The sequence below is a fragment of the Cimex lectularius genome, unplaced genomic scaffold, assembly GCF_000648675.2.
Source record: "Cimex lectularius strain Harlan isolate CLEC.00 unplaced genomic scaffold, Clec_2.1 scaffold110, whole genome shotgun sequence".
Lineage (NCBI taxonomy): Eukaryota > Metazoa > Arthropoda > Insecta > Hemiptera > Cimicidae > Cimex > Cimex lectularius.
The window spans coordinates 189,679-211,391 of record NW_019392697.1 but is presented as its reverse complement, the minus strand read 5'-3'; the positions used below and the strand labels follow the sequence as shown (position 1 = coordinate 211,391).

The 21,713-nt window shown below is 36.7% G+C and overlaps 1 protein-coding gene across 1 annotated transcript in view; it reads right to left on the bottom strand.

Moving 5' to 3' along the window:
• LOC106674284 (glutamate receptor ionotropic, kainate 2) overlaps positions 1-21,713 on the bottom strand; it is a 306,995-nt gene that overhangs the window by 137,941 nt on the left and 147,341 nt on the right. The window contains exon 5 of the mRNA XM_024226052.1: positions 15,308-15,361. Within this exon, the coding sequence (XP_024081820.1) occupies positions 15,308-15,361 (54 nt within the window). The remainder of the gene's footprint in view (positions 1-15,307; positions 15,362-21,713) is intronic.

The following is a 21,713-nucleotide window of genomic DNA, read 5'->3' as shown; positions in this document are numbered from 1 at the left end:
GCTAGATACGCCGCTGCTGTACCACTTGAGCTATCGTGACCTCGATCCACTCGGGCACTAACTTCCTACCTCAACCCCACCTTTTGAATTTTCCCTCTTTTTTGCCATTTTTCAAATGTCTGTACTAAAAACCTTAATTAATTGAAATATATTAATTGGTCAAGCGGACCACCAAAACTATTGAATTTAATAAGTTAAAATGAAGTATAACTTCACTAAAGCTCTTTGTGGCCATTTCATTTGTCATCACTTGCCGAGAATCAAATAGATTGCACGGCATTTGAAAAATGGCAAAAAGGAAGGAAAATTAAAAAAAAGGAAAATTCAAGTCACGATAGCTCAAGTGGTAGAGCAGCGGCTAGTATCTAGCCCAAGGTCGTGGGTTCGTATCCCGCTCGTGTCACTGACTTTTTATCTCAACTAAAAACCTTAATTAATAAATATAAATTAATTGGTCAAGCGGACCACGAAGACTAGTGAACATTATAAAGTTAATATATTGAACCCCGAAATATTGAAAATATTGAAGAAATATTGAATTTATCCAGAGTTTTATTACTTAAAATAAATTCTACATCTTATCTAACCTTGTGTATCACGTCAAAATTTAAATAACTTAACAACAATTTATATTTTTTCAGTTGGTTCTCTCAGGACCTTTTATTATAAAACCGTGAAAATATTGTTATTTAATGTCTTAAACAGTCAAAAAATTATATACAAAAAGCTTTGGATGTTGAGAAAACTTATACAATTAAATCAAAGGGGATGAAAATTACTTTCTCAACTGGATTGTTCTTGATCGGCTTCAATTCAGCGATGAAGGGCGGACCAAACTGCACAAGCATGTTCAACTGTTCATCGACTCACAGTCCAGTGCCAGTCATACCGCCACAATTTCTCAATTTAATCTACCGAACCGAAAATTACGAGCCAATAACCTGGCATGATCCAAGGATTCAATTTGATGTGAAATATAAGTTACAATCGGAAATGAAGAATAAACAAGTTAATTCCTATTTCTTACAAAAGTAATAAATCCTTAGAAGGATTATATGAATTGATTACGCAAAGCAGACAGGATAATCAATGAGACAACGGACAATTAAATCGGGTTTTGAACCGAATGGAAATAGGTTGGGGGTCGTTTCTCTTTTAATCCGATTTTTCACCCATGGCAAATAATCCAAACGGTTTAAATTAAAAACGGAATTGATTGTTCCAGCTAACGGCTTATTTGACTTCTGTTACCTCAATCGCAGCAGGTGCCTCATAATTAGTTACGGTTTGCGTTTTGGAAGCTGAGCCAGACATAATTTATACCAAGAGAGGCCACCGTGAAAGGGTTTTATCGGGAGATTAACGGTGTAAATACAAAATACAATTTACCTTCGAAAAACAAACTTTACGCCGGTTTAGACAGACGGAAGCCGCGTTGAACATATTTCAGTTCTGTCACTTTGATTGGCGGATTTGAAAAACCCGAAAATCTTTTGATGGCCCATCCTAAACATTTTCGAAAAAATAAGTCACATCATCTATTCTGGTACTTTAAATTGAACACACTAACAAGAAGACTATTGAAACTGTCCGCCCTAGACCTTTTATTCCTTCTGACGCGAAATATGCTTTTAAAAACCTACCCCTCATGAAAACAGCAGGATTTGACCTCATTACCCCTTCCATCTATCGAACTACAAACAAAAAGTTTTTCTTATAAACTTTTATAATGCAACCCTCCATACAACTCACTTCCAGACATCATGAAAATGTTCAATGGTTCAACCAATTCCCAAACTTAAGTAACCATACTACATTCCAAATTTCTGCCTATTTTACTACCATTTCCTGGTAAACCACTTGAAAAAGTCATTTATAAACAAAAACACATGCTCGAATCATCTAATATAATTCCCAACCAGTAATTTAGATTTAGGCATCACCAGTTCATTGTTCAACCTTGTCATCGCGTCGAAGCATTTCCTGGTAAACCACTTGAAAAAGTAATTTATAAACGCGATTTCGATCGATTCTAGTTTTGATCTGGAAACGCAATAGTTTCCGATCCTCTACACACTATCTCTTCTTAATTCTTACCTGGCCGACAGGTAGTTTAGACCTTGTGTCCTCACACTTTCCTGACATGGTGGAGCGATAGCGTCCTAGACACAGTGTACTCAGTATATACTTCTGATATCCCTTTCCACCACTGCAATTTTATCCTTTAACTCCGACCGCGTCATAGCTTCCCGAATCCTCCAGACACATCTATATTCCATCGAAGACGGTTCCAAAACCGAAAAGCGCACGGGGGACTGAACTGACGGTAAACCTAGGTAAATATGCTACAGTTTTACAGTCTGAAATCATAGCGATTGAACATTGCGCCATGGAAATAAAAAGACGAGGAATACAATCTTGGAAGACAGCAATCTTCTCTGACAACCAGACAGCACTAAAGGCTCTAGCCCAATGCGAACACAAAGAGTGTTTGGAATCGCACGGAGGCCCTGATGGAAGTGAGCGACATTAATGACCTGACCCTGGCAAGGGGCCCTTGGAACTCGGGGCATAAAGGCAACGAAAAGGTTGACAAGTAATAATAGAGGGAGCCAACATGGACTCTCTATACCCTGAAACCTACTTTGGCTTAGCATCCTGTCACAAAAGAGGATACATATTAAAATGGATCCTTAATGGGTCACATGGTGGACCAATACCACAGGTATGAGACACGCAAAGAGATTTGTAGAAGGGCCATCCGCAAAACTTGCTAAGGAATTACTAGAAGGCAACCGCAACGAACCAGGATTCTGGTTGGACTCCAGACAAAGCACTGCCACTTAAAAAAGCACATGCACCGGATAGAAATTCAGACAGAAGAAACATTGGGTAGATACTGCTAGGAAGAGGAGGAGACCGCAGAACACATTTTATGTTTCTGTGAAGGTCAAAAACTACCAGCAAGATCCGATACTAAGGAGCTGCTCGCAAATCTATGGAAGCTGATTAACAACCTGAAGCTAGCCAGTGAGTTATAAAAACAAGGCAGCACAATAGTTCTACTCAGGTCGAGGCAGTAAGCCTGCCTTGTGGCCGCCTCTTTTATCCCTATCCCTATCGTTAATATTTGGATTACGTGTAGGCGAGGTATTTGTTTGAGCTAGGGACTCCTTAGGTTAAGTCTCTATGGCCAGGATTATGACGGTAAGGTTAAGAATTTGAGCCAGGTTATCGTTAGGTACGGATTAGGTTACATATCCGGGGTTTTTTCAACTTTCAACGAGGCTAGTGGAATCCTCGGGGTGCCGGTGTTTTTGAAAAAAAAGCCCATTTGTAAGTATGTCGGGTTCGAATCCAGCGGCCCTGCATTCGAACCCGGGACCTTTACCTAACATTGATGAGCGCCGTGTCATCGCCTAAACCGTTGCGTCCACAGTCGGCCCTTATCCGTTATTCAATGTTAATATGTGGGTGCTCAGGTACGAAACACATGCACCGCATAGGAGTACAGACCGAAGAAACACTGTGCAGATACTGCCAGGAAGAGGAGGAGACCGCAGAACACATTTTATTATTCTGTAAAGGTCTATTAAGGTACAGGTTCCTGCAACTAGAACAGGTAAAACCACACGCAAGAGCCTACATTAAGGAGCCGCTAACGAGGGTAAAGGGGTTGATTAACAACCTGAAGCTCGCAGGTGAGTTTTAAAAAACAGGGGAGCACAATAGATCTACTAAGTACGAAGTGCAGAAGGCATTGTGGTCGTTTCCTTTTATCCCTAACCCCTATCCTATTCAATAGTTCAAAAAATGGCGAATCAATCTTAATACTACAAAGTCCTTAAACTTAACCTTGACTCTCCTCGTATCATTCTGTCTCCAATCTATTATAACCATTACCTCACCCTCCAAAAACGTAACCCTCTTCCGAGAGCTATATCTAGACAAACTCACCCCGAATCTCCTTATAGACATAAAAAGATAAAACTGAACCGATGATTATAGATTACTTAAAAGACAAGACAACGGATTTAAACCATCTTGACTACAAAACACTCATACACTACTCAATACCGAAGATGATCTCAATAAAGATCGAAACGTTGGCACGATAAAGAAAATGTTTTTCTGAAACCTACATCACACCAGACCGCATCTCACGATTTCTGAATAATCATCGACTAAGTCACTAGTCACCACATCAATACAGAAACCTATGGGGTTCAACCAACCAATCCAATCACCGCAAAATCCAGACCTTACAATAACGAATTATTTGATCTCTCATCAAACCCCGTTCAATGTTTCTAATCCTACCCTTTTAACTGAAATTGTAAAATCCAGGTACTAAAAATTCTACACAAATGTCTACCTGGCAACCCTCCTCGACGAATAAAAAAATCGTGTCCACGTGACCTGCTTTCAGAGAGTGCGAGTCACTAAGTGATGATTTCTAATTTAGGAAAACTATCACTGGAAAGCTTCTCCATTTTTCCCCGCTGTGTAGCGTCTAGGTCTAACTCGCATTTTTTAAATTATTCTCTTGTCCATATATTCTTGGAACCCCACACTAACAACCACGGTAAAATTATGTACAGCCTAACCCCCTAACCGATTTTCACCTTCTTTCATTCAACTAATAAATACATTCACACACAGTAAAATTCATGCATTCAGAATTCTACGTTAACCTAATTGGTTCCACAGGTCTATCGGTACTCGATATTTCAAACATACTTAAACACTCACTAAAATAAATATATTTATACAAGAGGATAATCACCAGAATTATATCGTTTTCTATGCAACTTAACCCCAGGAACAAGCTGTATTGCGTAAGGGATATTCAACGATTGCCCACATTCAAGTAGTTAGCCAGGTGATAGAGAGGTCTGTAGAACATCAAAATGTGATATACATGCCGTTCGTTGAATATGAAAAGGCCTTCGACACAGTTTCGCACGAATTTCTTTTTTCTTCCTTAAAGAACCAAGATGTCCACAAAAAGTATATAAGCATTCTAGCCGAATTGTATGAAAACACGAAAGCAATAATAAAAATGTATATAATTGTAGAATACTTCCGAATAAATAGAGGAGTCAGACAGGGAAACCCCCTCTCACCAACCCTATTTAATTGTGTCCTAGGACAAATTTTTCGTTCGTTAAAGTGGGAGAACACGGCAAAAATAGGAATATTTATAGATGGAAAAAAGACCAACACAATTGAGATTTGCTGATATAGTCATATTCGCTGAGATAGCTGCAAAACTGGAAAATATGCTACGAAAACGAGCTAAATAAAGAAGGGAATAAAGTTGGACTGAAAATAAGCGCAAGACAGTACTAATGACGAATGGCAAAAGAGAATATATAAAACTATCAAATAGAGAATTGAATTATGCAGAAGAAACGGAATACTTAAGACAATTAATGAGCTTCAAAGAAAAAATGACAAAAGAAACCCAAAGATGAATCTCACTATCGTGGAACAAGAATTGGAGCCTGAAATACATATTAAAAACGAAAAAATTACACCTTATAAAAAAGGACTTGCGTTATGTCAACCCTATCGTATGGTGCTCAAACCCGTCCTCTAACAAAACATACTGGATGTCTGTCAGTCAAAGAAAAATGGAACGAAGCATGTTAAATATAATAAGGACGGACCGATGGATGATATTAGAAAGAAAACAAATGCAAAATGCGTAACTGCGAAAATTAGACTAATGAAGTGGAATTGTGCACGTCATGTAATTCGTTCTCCAGATGGTAAACGGACCAAAAGGGCAACGAATTGGACACCACACTTATCCACTGGGAGAAGAGGAAGGCGAAGGAACACAGAAACGACGGGAAGACGATTTTCGGGAGTTTGCTGGAGGTTCATGGCGAATACTCTCAAGAGATAAGACTGCTTGGAGGGAAAAGGGCCTTACCTCTAAATAAATGACTATGACATGAATGAAGAAGAGGAAGAAGAAGAGGTAGAAGAGGAAAAGAGAGAAGGTAAATAAGAAGAAGAAAAAACTAAAAGAAAATCAATTTTTTTTCTCTGTTTCAATTATGTACATATTATAAACCAATAAAAAAAGGCTTATTTATTTATTTATCTATGCAACTTAACTTATCGTTTCGCGCAAATTGTTGCTCTATTTCTCAATTTAAAAAAAAGAAAAAATCTCATTTGGAAATGTAGGAAAAAGTTGTAGGTCACATTATATTACACATTTATTTAGAAATCGTGAGATGCGGTCTGGTGTGATGTAGGTAGAAAAACATTTTCTTTATCGTGCCAACATTTCAATCTTTATTGAGATCATCTTCAGGGCCTGGGATTTACAAACATTGTTTACATATTACAATTACATTTTGGATGTGGAAAAGTGAATTTATACAATGCAAAATATATTTTTTATATATTCAATCAAAGTATTTCTACTCTCTCAAAGCGTTTGTCTTCTGTGTAATTGTGCCATTCTTGCGTGTCGTGTCGAGAGTGCCAGTGAGATTTTGCTATTTTGTGTTTATATACGTTGGATTTTGAAGGGGTGGGNTGTAAATCCCAGGCCCTGAAGATGATCTCAATAAAGATCGAAACGTTGGCACGATAAAGAAAATGTTTTTCTGAAACCTACATCACACCAGACCGCATCTCACAATTTCTAAATAAATATCGATTAACGGTCACTAATTACCACACATATTATACATTTTGCTTGTGTACATAACATTTAACACGAGGCGAAAATTGATTGTAACTTTGAAAATTAAATTCATATTAAAAGTATACTTAACATATGTCAAATGAATTAAAAAAAGAAACAATCATAAGTCTTGTTACGATTTCAATTTTTATGTCAATTGGATGTTAACTCGACTAAATTATGTAAGTTGATTAATATTTTTCAGATTGTTTCCGAACGTTTTGTTTCTTAGGCCAGCCTATCCGAAGTGGCTCACATTACTAGCTTGGACTTTCTAAACTAAACTAAATTGATTATACGTAGTTTAGAACTGGAAAGTTTTCAATTAATCAGACTAGGAGTAAACAGTAATCGATTGTTCAAACTGGAACGATTGTTTATTAAACTGATTACTCAATTAATTGAGATCACTCCTTAAATGAAAATTTTAGCAAACAATAGCACTTTGTTCGAACAAATATGGGATCAGGATTGGCATAAACATCAGTTCATTGAGACAGATAGATTAATTTAATTATTATTGCAGTTGATATTATTGAAAACACTATTGTTTCAACATATGACATAAAATTATTGTTAGACTTAATAACTTGTATTCAATTAAGATATAAATACGAATTACTTTTTTAATAGTCTATCAACTTTTATTAAATTGAAAATTATAGATAAAGGTCTGATGATCTGAAGACACCAATGAAACACATTGGTTAACTAAATTATTTTGCTTTATGAATTGGTTTCTTAATTGGTTTTTAATCATTTATGGATCGGTAGTATTTTTGGATTTGGATTTATATAGACTCAAATCCGCATATTCGTACATACACACAAACATGAGCAGAGTTGAGCTTATTGGCTTCTAGTAGAACCCAGGCAATTCCAACTTTGTTATTTACAATATACCTTAGTAATTTGCATGGAGACTCGAGAATCATCCACCCCAGGTATTGGCAGTTCGGGGCGAACTTCAATCTTATCCATTCAGCCAGTGAGGTTGGGCTCCGAAGAGAGGGCTGTCAACAACTAGTGCAACACTCAGCCCATGCAGTTCCATTCGTACTCAGGTTCATTCTTAAATACTTTCACTCCTATTTATTTATATACCATTCATTCAAATAGGGTGATGTTTCCTCTTGGGGTCGAAATGACTTAGATAATGACGTTCTTTAATATGCGAACCTGGCACATAGGCTTTATCACACGTTTAGTTTCTCAAGTATGAACACTGTGAGGTTCGGTGAAGAAGCCACAAAATCCACAGGCTAATCAAGCAGACATGATGACTTCTCTCGCTTGCCCCTTCCGAAGGGGTGGGTCAACGCTGTGCACCTAACCGTGTGTCGCGCATAAATCCGAAAGGGAAGAAATGCATCAGCCGATCTACCCTAGATAGAGACAGCAACTCTAATTCTCTGAGTGAAGAGCTAGCGTCGAAACTACCGGACGCTACGGGTATGGTTTCGTTTAAAGTAGAATTCCTAGCCACCCCATAGATGAGACTGCCTTCGGTAAAGGAAGCCCATAAGGGCACCACAAGAAAAACAGTCTCTTCTCTAAGTACCCGGCCGGGGTCTCACCTATGGCCTACGATGAAACCCATATAGCTAGCTACTGGGCTTGGAACTGAAGGCACTGTGCTATCCAGTCGTACATTGTTTCACTTATACTCGGTCGTCCTAAAATGGACAATGAGGATCTTTAACATTCGCACCTAGCCTATTCGGCTTTATCGGACGTTTGATTTTCAAGCTGAGAGCTGACGCACCTCCTCATACGACAGAAGGGTGTTACTGCCGCAGCGTTGGTGTAGAGGCAGCTCAGCCCCGAGGGGCTCACAACCTCGCTCTCCGCTTGCCCATCCGAGTGGTCGGGGCCACATTGAGCATCGAACCGTATGCTGCGCGCAAAGAGCTACCTAACCCGAAATACATCAACCTGGTCTCCCGCGAACTCCCTATATAGAGAAGGCAACTCTATCTCCCAGAGTATTGGGGCTTCTTTAGCGTAGAAACTACCGGATCCGCTCCTGCCGAGGTTTTGTTTAAAGTGGATTTGCTAACCACCCCCTAGAGGAGTACCGCCTACGGCAACAGCCTCCAATCGAGCTCAGCCTTCACCCAAAGCATAGTCGAGTAGGAGCAACAGATTCACTGCCCGTTCTCATCCGCCACTACTCACGCATTCGAGGGACTGTTCAGCATAATCATAGCCTCCTCAACGCCTATACGCTGCCGTCCGATCGTTCGTATCCCGTGAGGCCGAGTGTATAACGATGGTCATGCGCAAGTTTCGTGCGAAGGTCACAGATAGACGACAGCCTCTTTTCTAATTACCCGCCAGGGGTCTCTCCACAGCCAACTACGAGTCCATTACCATTGTAACAAGGGCTGAACATTGGAACATTTCTGTTACCCCGTTTTACGGTTATGCACCCTCCCCCGTCTATGCTGATAGGATCTAGTACCCTAACCCTCGTTTGCCTCTGATAAGGCACCCGCCGCCCCAAGCCGACCCGAGGCCGACACGAGTACAGCTTGTGCTTTGGAGAGGTTGCCATGCTCTCAGGGATGCACCTTTATTTTGCGCCCGGACACCCCCCCCCCCCTTCTAACTATGGTTGGGAGGGGTCATAGGAAAGAGTGAAGTTAACCAAGGATTGAGAACGGAACGTGGATGCGGACACGAGGTGGACCTTTTCAGGGTCTCGAGCCTCAACTACATTATACCACCCGTCGTTGCTGTTGTTCCACATTGTGGGCCGCAACTCCCTGGGTGGGTGATCCAGTCGTACAGCTGGTTATGCACCCTCTCCCAGGACCTGGTTCCCCAACCCACGTGTGCCGTTGACATAGCACCGCCAACCTCGGCCAGCTCGCAAGCCAACAACTCCCTTAACACATTTCGAGTGACTGGGTAGGCGTAGTCTTTGCATCCTCGCACGCTATACGGTTCATTCGTTCTACCTCCAAATGCACGCGGAGGGTGCTTAAGGTCATGCGAGCCAGGAAACACGAATACAGCTTAGTCTTTAAAGAGTGCGTCACGTTCTCCAAGCTACATCATTATTTTGTGCCTCGAAACCCCTACCACCTTGCACCCAATAGTTGAGAAGGGTTTATTGGAGTCTCCCACCCACTGCACATTCCCCGGATTGAGAGAAAAGGACATGGCGAGGATAATCTCACCTTTGAAGTATACACCCAAGCCTCAAACACGATCTACGGCTCATAGTTACCGTAGTCCCTAATAATTAAGGTGGGACTCCTGTGAGGGATAACCAAACTCAATTAGGGTGAGTACTTGATGTTCCTCCATTACCCTTTACACGTATACAACTAGCCTAATTGAGGTAATACTTCGCTCATCGACCCTCTCACATCCCACATTCTCGCTAATAAATACATTCCCTTTCGTCAAACTATACACAACTATTATTACTATGTACAATAGAACAACCGTTTCCTCCAAGAATCGAACAGGAGACCCAGATACTCGCTGCCGTGCTCAAGCACAATTCTTAAATCGGGTGGCATTCCTGCTCGCTCTTTGTATGGGGCCAAGGAATTGCATACTTCAATTAGTTTGGACATAAAATTTTTTCTGCAAGCCGGAAACACACACCGGTTGAGTGTCCGTGTGGCAACCTATTCTGGTGGTATTTTATTAAATAATTCTAGTATTTTAATTTTTCTCATTGTTAAAACAAATGCATTTTGAGCTAATAACAACAACCCTTGTTTGTCTGACGATGTTTTGGCCTGCATTCTATCTTATTTTCTTATATAACAATAAATAAATGAAAGGATATTTAAAAGAAAAGATATTTGTGCATAAAAATAGATGAAAAATACTCGTTGAATGCAGAAAAATATGTGATTTTAAAATGATTTGTGAGGGACTATTGTAATACAAAGGATATAATAATTCTGCTGAAACAATTCTGGCGATCATCCAATGATGTTATTACTTTAAAGCAGAAAGTATTGCATTTTAATAGAAACAGATGTCCCGTTAAACTGGCATTCGAGTCGATTGTTTGTCGTGTTGTCGCTGGATTAAAAGCCCGGTCAAAAAGTCCGCCCTCCCGTTCATTTCTGTGAAACCACTTAAAAGCCCACGCCAATTGGGTGTCGAAGCCGACTTGCCGCTGATGTATCGGCCTTCAGGGGACAGGAGGGAATCATTCATCACTCCAGCCAGGCAGAGGATAAAAACCGGGCGAGTTTTTACATGTGCTCCACGAAATGCTTTAAATCACTAAAAAAAAGTGAGATTGAAAACCCTACCAGGGAAGAAAATGAGATATCTTGGATTAAATGCACAACACGAAGGCTCAAAGGTATATATCATTTTGAAAAAAAATTAATAAAGCCTTTGTTCATAAATCATATCAACTTTGATAAGGAAGTGGTTTATGAATTTCATTTCGAACTTTTTTCTGGTTCAAGACAGACATTATTAATCCAAAAGTAAACACTGATTTAAATAATAATATTACTTCTTATAATAAAGTTTATTTAAGTTTCTTTTAATCACTATGGCTTGAATTAAATCAGAAATTATTGAATAATTAATCCAACATTGCATAGTCAATATTTATTTACATAATATTCGTTTAATCTCAATTACAAATCCGAAATATCAAGCATTTTTAAAATTTAGTCGTTTTAATTTTTATTTTCTGAAAGTTGCGATAATAATGAACTTCCAGCATCTATTACTTTCTTTACTTTATTTTATTTTTTTGGCTTTGCATTTAGCAGCTATTTTTCCTGCTCTTCTCTTCATGTATACATTAATGCACAATAAAACTCTATATATTACAATAATAAAAATATTTAAAATAAACCGTCAGCAATGTGATACTGACCTTTAGGGAGTTTATATACAATTGAACCTTTTTGTCTTTAGCAATGTGACAATATGATAAAGGTAAAATGTCAGGATCACATTCTTGCTGGATTATTTTAAACATTTTTCGATTGTAATATAAAATAGCTTTATTCTTAATTAATGTAGCTTTGAAGATGAGAACTGGTAAAATAGCTTCGAAATGCATAGCCGAAAAATAAAACAAAGTAAAAGGAAAGAATGTTTGTTGTAGTTTATTATCCTCACCACTTTCAGAATATCTGAAATATTGTTGAAAAATTTTCAAAAGCTAAATTAATAAAATATTTTTTTCAACAGAAACCACACTTTTACACTAGAATATTTTCTGTTGAAAGAACACAAATATCAGATACCAGGCACACCCCTTCAGCTTTTTTTTCCCTAGGCCGATCTCAAAATCTTGGACGGCGCTGACGGAGACTTCGGACTTTTAAAACCTGGGCACCCACATATTAACATTGAATAAGAGATAAGGATAGATAAGGGCCGACTGTGGACGCAACCGTTTAGGCGTTGACACGGCGCACATCACTGTCAGGAAAAGGTCCCGGGTTCGAATCCAGTTGCCTGCATACTTACAAATCGGCTTTTTAAAAAAACCGGAACCCCGAAGATTCAAGCAACCTCGTTGCAAGTTGAAAAAAAATGGATATATAACCTGCCCTAATTCTTACCCGTCATAATCGTGACCATAGAAACCTAACCTAAGCAGTCCTTAACTCAAACACATACCTCGCCTACACGTAATCCATATATTAAGGATAGGGATAGGGATAAAAGAGGCGGCCACAAGGCCTACTGCCTCGACCTGAGTAGATCTATTGTGCTGCCTTGTTTTTATAACTCACAGGCCAGTTTCAGGTTGTTAGGCAGCCTCCATAGGTTTGCCAGCGGCACCATAGTATCGGATCTTGCTTGCAGCTTTTCTGGTCCAGTTGCAAGAATCTGCACCTACATAGACCTTCACAGAAACATAAAATGTGTTCTGCGCTCTCCTCCTTTTCCTGGCTGTATCTGCACAGTGTTTCTTCTGTCTGTATTTCTATCCAGTGGATGTGCTTGCTTATGTGGCAGTGCTTTGTCTGGAGTCCAACTAGAATCCTGGTTCGGTTGTGGTTGCCTTCCAGTAATTCTTTTGTAAGTTTTGGGGATGGGAACTTCTATGAACCTTTTTGCGTGCCTCATACTTGTGGGATTGTTCCAACAAGTTTTGGACTCATTAAGGATCCTTTTTAAGATCCTCTTTTGTGGCGGGGTGCTAAGCCACAGTAGGGTATAGGAACTAGAGAGTCAAACCTTTTCGTTTCCTCTTTGCCCTGAGTACCCATGGACCAATGACATGGTCAGGTCATTAGTGTCACTGACTTCCGTCTCCCTTAGTGCTGCCTGTTCTTCAGAAAAATCTTCCAGGAATACATTCCTAGCCTTTTTATTTATCCGGCTCATTGTTCAATCGCTATGATTTCACACTGTAAAACTGTAGCATATTAACCTAGGTTTACCATCAGTTTGGTCTGTGGATTTACCCCAATCCAAATATTAACCCCACGTAAACAAATAACCCCTTCCGAACTCTAAACTGAAGCACCAGCCAATTGTCACCAGATCATGGATTCCCCGTGTCAAGAGTAAATAGCCACCCACATGTCATGGGAAAAATAAAAACAAACCACATTTTCTCTCTTTTAGGGAAAATCATTGAATCATGGATGTATAACTAAACGCGTCTCAATCCTCACACGACCTAACCCGACCCGTTTCAAACTAGCATACTAACCCCACATAACCTAAACTAATCCCTTTCTATTGTACCCTAGGCACCAATAGTCTAAAAAACTTGGACTCTACATGTCAACAGTGGCTACCCACCTGACATCGCAAAAGTAAAAACAAACTTAGTCCTCGCATATCTTCCCCATCAGAGATATGTAACCTCAAATAACCCTAACTCTAACATAAACACTACGTAACCTAACCTAACCCTAACCGCAATTCTAAACCAACCTAACTAACCGAACGATACACACTCTCCAGTGATGCGGACGCTGTTGAATGTGATGTCATATGTGAAAATCAATATTTATTTTTTACTTATAGAGTATTTACCTACTTGCAATTAATAAATCTCTATCCGACATCCGACAAAAAAAGTGATGATCGTTAACATTACCTGCTGCTAAAAGCAGGCCAACAGAATAGTCTAAAGCTGTAACTGTATTTAAAATATCAGATGTCCTCACTTATCTTAAAATTCTATCCGAACAAAGAATAAACGCTATTAAAATAAAATCATCGAGATGAGTGAAGAAGAAGAAAATAGAAGAAGAGTAAATAAAACAATATCGATAAAACTGATAGGTAGGTAGATAGATATAGAAAGCAAATAAGAGAAAGAGGTTTAATATAGAAGTTACTAAAAAAAGAAAAATATTCCCAAGACAATTGAACTTTTGACCTCTTACCTTTCGGAAAGATTGTTCCAGGTAAGACAAAAAATAACTTTTAAAAAATCAAGGCTGGCGTACAAGGTGGTCAATATGCTAGTTACAAATTCCTACAGCAACAAGTGACCAACGACGGAATGTATAAAATAAATAACCAATAAAGCAATTACACAGTTACCTGCTCAGTGACACAGAAAATCCATACAAACCAATCACTTTTAAAGAAAAAAATCGTAATCATTTATGAATACCTTTGAATCTATAGGCAATTTTTTTATTTTAAAAATCGATTGATTTATTGAGTTTAAACCACATTATCATTTTCATCTTGAAATTCGTATGGATATCTGTATGTTAAACTGTATAAATAATAAAACTCTATTTTTAACAATTTATTTATAAACGTCTATCCGAATCGTATTTTCGAGTCTTGCGGCGTCGGCTGCCGTCCTCGTTTGAATTGAACGGCCGACGTTGATGTGGATTCCGGACATGTTCAATCGGATTCGCATCTGGAACAGATTTGGGCCGATTCATACCTGCGATTTCTCACCTATCTAGTACCATTTGCACGCCCCTGTCGTGACCTATAATCGTACGATTATTTGCAATAAATGGGGGAGAGGAAAAGTGGCGATTTGTACAGCTTCGGGTATGATATATCAAACATTTGGTTTGCTCTGTTGGTTAACAGTAGATAAATAATAAAAAAGTATATTTTTTAAACAATAGAACTTCAAGTTATAAAGCGACGGTTCGGCAACACGTGTCCTAATCAATGCACTCTTTATTTCCGGAATTTGAATAATTCTTGATTTTATTCCAGAAATAAAAAGCGTTCGAGTAGGCGATCACTGTTAGACAACTACGTTTTAAGCCAATCCAGAGAATGACCAATCCACAAACAAAGCATCAGCAAATTACAGAAGGAAATTGGACTAAAGAGTAAAAAAAAACAAGTGAAGTTTGTTGTTTCACGATATCTCAAGTGGCTAGAGCAATGGCTTACTGAGCCAAAGGTCGTAGGTTCGAATCCCTCTCGTGATACTAACTTTTTCATCTAAACCAAGACCTTAGATTAAAAAAATGATAATTTTTCTTATAAAATTCATTAAAATTTTAACCTATTTTAAATGAAATTGTATTTTTCATTTATTTTGGCCCTATTCTCGATCTTTTTTTAATACAAAATCTAAATGTATGTAGTAAAATAAAACAAAATTAGATTTATCTCAAATTTCAAAAATAATTGTTTACTTACGAAGGTCGTAAACATATAATGGTATCTGTAGTCGTTCATCTGAAGTTGTAATATCTGAAAAATAGAGGGACAAAATGTCAAAAGTATGATAAATTTTATGTATAAAGAATCAAAGATAAACAAGAAGGGCATTGACATATATACATAAAAATTAAATAAAAGCAAACCTCGTACTAAAATAAACTTAATGCGATTGCATAACTAATAACCTTTATCATCGAAATGAGCAGCAGGCACTTTTTTAAATGTTTCAACAGTTGAATAAAATCAATTATATATAACAACGATATCTTTGAAAAAAGAAGCAACATGTACTATAATAGTTAGATCTTATTTTTTAAAGTATGCTTATTGAATACAGATTTATAATATATTATTTAAATGTGTGGTGATTAGTGACTGTTAGTCGATAATTATTCAGGAATCTTGAGATGCGGTCTGGTGTGATGTAGGTTTCAGAAAAACATTTTCTTTATCGTGCCAACGTTTCGATCTTTATTGAGATCATCTTCAGGGCCTGGGATTTATAAACATTGTTTATATTTAACAAATAAATGTAGGATGTGGAAGAAAGTGAATTTATACAATGAAAATATATATTTTTTATATTCAATCAAAGTATTTCTACTCACTGAAAATGTTTGTCTTCTGTGTAATTCGAATCATTACCAATGTTTTTCCCTTCGTCCGCTCTTTTCACCTCAAAAAGCCGACGCGTTATACAAAAATGTGTTTTCTATACCGACTTCCTTCCCCGCCCATTAAATATAAAAAATATATATTTTGCATTGTATAAATTCACTTTTTTCCACATCCTACATGAATTTGGTAAATGTAAACAATGTTTCTAAATCCCAGGCTCTGACGATGATCTCAATAAAGATCGAAACGTTGGCACGATAAAGAAAATGTTTTTCTGAAACCTACATCACACCAGACCGAGAACAGGAAAAATATTTTATTTTTTAATAAATCCATAGATTTTTTGCAAACTGTTAAATTTAATCATGAAACAAGGGTAATTCTTCGATACTTTGAAATTGTCTATTGCAACCCCTATCTTTAGAAATGGGAAAATGGATAATATGGAAAGCTACAGGCCCTGCGACATTGGGTTCTTTGTGAAATAGAACTGTCAAAATATGTAAAATATTTTTATTTGTGATAAAAATGAATGAAAAATTAATGCGGAAATTTATTCGAAAATCTGTTACATTTTAATTTCGAGATCAAAATCTTTCTTTAACTCAAAATTTTAAAAAAATTATACATTAAAATATTTATTTTTACATACATTTATTTACTATTTTATTAATAGTCATTAAAGGAAATGATTAATAAAAAAAGCTTGAAGAGTTGTTCAACCGTGCTGTACAAGTAGGGCTGAGGAAATCGAAAGTAAGGATATTTTCCTGTTAAAAACAAGGATATCCGAAGGAAAAGTTTTTTATAACGCGCCAACTAAGATCACCAGTACGAAGAGTGCAGTTGCACTGAGGATATTTATCCAGCAAAGGATTTAAGTCGATAAAAAGTTTGCACTTCAACTTTTATAAAGTTCAGAATACGGGACAGTAATGGCGTTACAAGTTAGAAAAAATGATTAATTAAAATTCAGTTCACGTAAAGAAATTAAAACTGCTTTCTCGAAAAAAACCCATGATTTTAATGATTTTAGTACTTACAAAAAATTATTTTCTGTATAATTTTTACAAAGTATTTTAAGCAAACATTATTTTCAATTAACTATTTTTCGTCCTTAACTACATTTCGTTGAATAATTGTTTTTTAAACTTACTAATTTCTATTACTGTTTCTCCGGGAAGTATTGATGTTTTAATTAATTAAGGTTTTTAGTGTATACTTTATTTTTACTCATTAAATTCACTAGTTTTCGTGGTCCCCTTGACCAATTAATATCTTTCAATTAATTAAGGGTTTTAGTTGAAATAAAAAAAGTCAATGTCATGAGCGGGATTCGAACCCACGACCTTCGGCTAGATATGCCTACTCTACCGCTTGAGCTATCGTGACCTCGATCCACCTCGGACACTAACTTCCCATCTCAACCCCCATTCGATTCTCGGCGATAGTTGAAATTAGCTCTCCGTGGCCAAATCCAATCCGATTACACGACATTTAAAAAATGGGAAAAAGGAGTAAAAATTCAAAAGGTTGGGTTGAGATGGGAAGTTAGTGTCCAAGTGGATCGAGGTCACGATAGCCCAAGTGGTAGAGCAGAGGCGTATCTAGCCGAAGGTCTTGGGTTCGAATCCCGCTCGTGACATTGACTTTTTTATCTCAACTAAAAACCTTAATTAATTATAATATATTAATTGGTCAAGCGGACCAAGAAAACTAGTGAATTGAGTTTTCTGTAATAATGGTAAACAACTCTCCCTTTTTTTTATTCTATTGCTGGCCGATCTGTACCTCAGGCTCTCGTCAATGGTGAATAATATAACACAAATAGACAGCAGAGACAAGATAAAAACATGATAGTTTTGTTTTCATTCACACTACCTCAGGGTGCTCGATATTCCTCGGGAGGATATGCCCTCCATTCACGTTAATAAATTATATACACACTTCACAAATCTTTGTCTTGGATGTCTTATATCTTTCTTTGCACACTTTGTTCTTTGGAGTCTGTTATTATATCTACCACGATAAGATCTCCCCACAACGGACGCTTACTTGGTGTCACTCCCATTAGAAAAAGTTCGTGTGTGATCTTGGTATGACCTTTTCCCAAAACTCTTCTTCTTTTCAAATTTTACATCAGCGACATGCTGGAATCTGCATCTCCTATTAACAGCCGACATGCAGTGCCACTTAAAAAAACCTAACCATAAAAAAGAGTGGGCACAAAATTGTGCAAAAATATCAGAAGTTCAATTCAAAATAAAACCAATATATGTTTTTAATGTTAGACAGAGATTCTCTTGGCTTAATATTCCTACAACAAGACTTTTATATTAATGATATACAAAATATTACATTCTCTAATTTTTTCACGGCTTATTCTTTCTTGAGATGTAATAAATTCTTGGAATATTTGTATCGAATTGAAAAATTAAAAAAGGCCGTTGAACTTCAGCGCTCAAATTAAATACTATTTAAACAATAACCGTATATTACTCAATATTTGTACGTAAGAGAAGGGCACGAAGTTGGATAAGTGAGCCGAGATAAGTTGCCAAACTTTATAATGTATTATTAATGCACTCGGGGAAACTACTACGAGCTGGAGATTTGAGGACCCCAACATAATTATCGCCAAGTTTTCCCTTTAATACCACCAGGACATTATTCAATATGTAAGAAGGTAAATTACACTGGACAAATTTTTAATAAAATTTGATAAGAGAATTTCCCTAAAATAATAATTTTCTTCTTTATTAGATTTCAATTGAAACAATCCAATTTTCCTTTTTCATTGGTTGCACAAATTTAGGGTGGAAAACCTTATGTTATGTATCAGGCCTAATGTCTGTAACAATTTGCTAAAAATTCAAATTTATAAAAGAAAAAAAGTTGTTACTACCAACAGCAGGTTGTGCTGATTTTTAAGCAGGGTTAAGTTGTACGTACATCACATTTTTAAACTGTTGATGTTGGTCATGAAACAATATTGTCCATCATGCATAACTAATTTTTCTCTATCCTTTTTATATTGTACTACTATTTTATTATTAAGAACAGCCAAGAATTGTTTTTACACCATCACCTGACTACAATTAAAATATGTCCTTAAGTCAATAGTAATTTCGAAAATAAGTTAAGGTAGCTAACATTGCTTTCCCTCCATTACTTATTTAAGCCACACTGCTTCTGGAAGATTATTTCTGTCTATCCCGACGTAGTACAGTTAACAGTTCAGAGGTGAACTTATAGAGGTGGTAAGTATACAAATATTTAGGAGTAATATTTATCCCCTCAACTTTATTCGTCGAAAAATTTATTAAGAAAGATGTCAGCGTCGGAAATGGCCATAAATAAAACCTGGTTCACTATTATTGCGCAAGAATGTTTCTGTTAAAGCAAAATTTATTGTGGTCAATGCAGTTTCTTGCGCAAATTGAATTCTTGAATCAATTCGTACCTTTAGCTCAAACCGAATGGAGCATTGAGAATACGAACCATTCTCTGCAATATCTCACTTCTTGCAGTGTAAAACAACCAAGGTGTAAGAGCAAAAGCTAACCCAAAATCGAGCACTCTGCCAAAAAGTGAAACACAGTCAGAACGAAAATTGCACAGGAAACATATACCAAAGTTACGCCTACTCCACACAGCTAAATTTACATTTAAAACTTTACATATAAGCTTACCGTTGTTCAGGCAAGGAAAGACCATAAAAATTATACTTCTAGGAATCAAAAATGGGTGAATCTTCTAATTCATTGTAAAGAGACAAGCCTGTAGATGTTCGTACACGTAATAAACGTTCTTCCCTATGCCGAGAAACTATCTTGGAGACGAGAACCCAAAAAATGGACATGTCAATTATAGATATTTTCAGGGGTCAATGAGAAGACTAGATTATATTTCTTAGATAAAAATTTCCAATGATCATTAGATGTAATAATTTCCAAATTTCTTGAAAACCTTGTGTTAGAAGGAGGCATCAAGTTTGTTATGAAAGGGAAATGAAACTTAATTGCGTAAACAAAAACCAAGTCAGTTGTTGTTTCTAAAATCAGAAAATACTTTGGAATAATAAAGTGTAAAGTAAAATAATTTACGTAAAATGTAACTCCACTAGTTTTCGTGGTCCGCTTGACCAATTAATATATTTCAATTAATTAAGTTTTTCAATTGAGATAAAAAAGTCAGTGTCACGAGCGGAATTTGAACTCACGACCTTCGGCTAGATACGCCGCTGCTCTACCACTTGAGCTATCGTGACTTCGATCCAATCGGGACACTAACTTCCCACCTCAACCTCACTTTTTTAAAAATTTTCCCTCCTTTCTGCCGTTTTTCAAATGTCGTGTAATCAATCTATTTGATTCTCGACGACAAATGAAATGCCCACAGAGATCTTTAGTGAAGATATACTTCATTTTAACTTATTAAATTTACTAGTTTTCGTGGTCGACTTGACCAATTAATATCAATTGGTATCATTTATTTCAATTAATCAATAATTCAATTAATTAAGGTTTTCAGTTGAGATAAGATGTGAAAAAATCGAAACATATTAATTGGTCAAGCGGACGACGAAACCTAGTGAATTTAATAAGTATATAGCTTATATAGCCGACGGTCGTGGGTTCGAATCCCGCTTGTTACACTGACCTTTTTATCTCAACTGAAAACCTTAATCAATTGAAAGATTAATAATACAGTTAATTACAATTAATTAAGGTTTTTAGTTGAAATAAAAAAGTCAATGGCACGAGCGGGATTCGAACCCACGATCTTCGGCTAGATACGCCGCTGCTCTACCACTTGAGCCTTAGTGACCTCGATCCACTCGGACACTAACTTCCCTCTTCAACCCCACCTTTTGAATTTTCCATCCTTTTTGCCTTAATTTTAATATATTAATTGGTCAAGCGGACCACGAAATTAGGGAATTTAATACAGTTAATATTGTTTTTTCTCCATCACGTGCTTGGACAACACTGTTTGAAATTGAGGTCGTATGAATTTATTGCTAACTTACAATTAGTTCAAATCGTTAATTTTTTTATACTGCGTAGTTTCGATGGTAAATTAGATGGGAGCTCAGTGATGAAGCCCTGAAAGTAAAGAAAAAACTTGTTTTCTAATGTCGAGCTTTCGGCTGTATTTAATGCTTTCTTCAGAACTCTATTTAATTAAGAGCAATTTTTTAATTACAGGACACATATATAAAAATATGATTATTAAATAAATTTACGTGAAAAACTTTTTAAAAAAAACTTCATGATTAGACCGAACATGTGGTCCTAATAGATTAGAGTACTATGTTTTCTCAAAATTGAAATCCCCAGTACCCAGTGAACCATACAGTAATGTAATCTGCAAATTGTCTTGCTGGAATTGTGAAAGTGTAAATTATGGGCAAACTAAGCAGTTACTTAGAGACAGATGAATATGATTGCAGGGACAAAGATAAACATGGAACAGACCTTTCCCAACACTGATATAAATTCAAACAAAAATTTGATTTTGAGAAGATGGAAAGATAAAGACCGTAGCTTGCGGAGCAGGTTAATTAAAGAAATGCTTTACATAAAAGCAGATAAAAAAGCCTGTAATTTGAAATCAGATATTTCTGACTAGAATATAATTTATGGTTCTTTTCATAACTAATTATTCATTGTTGATTGTTGTTGTAATATTGTATTATTTAAATATTATTATTGGTAATTTATTTACCATTATTATTTGTAAAACTAGTAATTGTTTTATT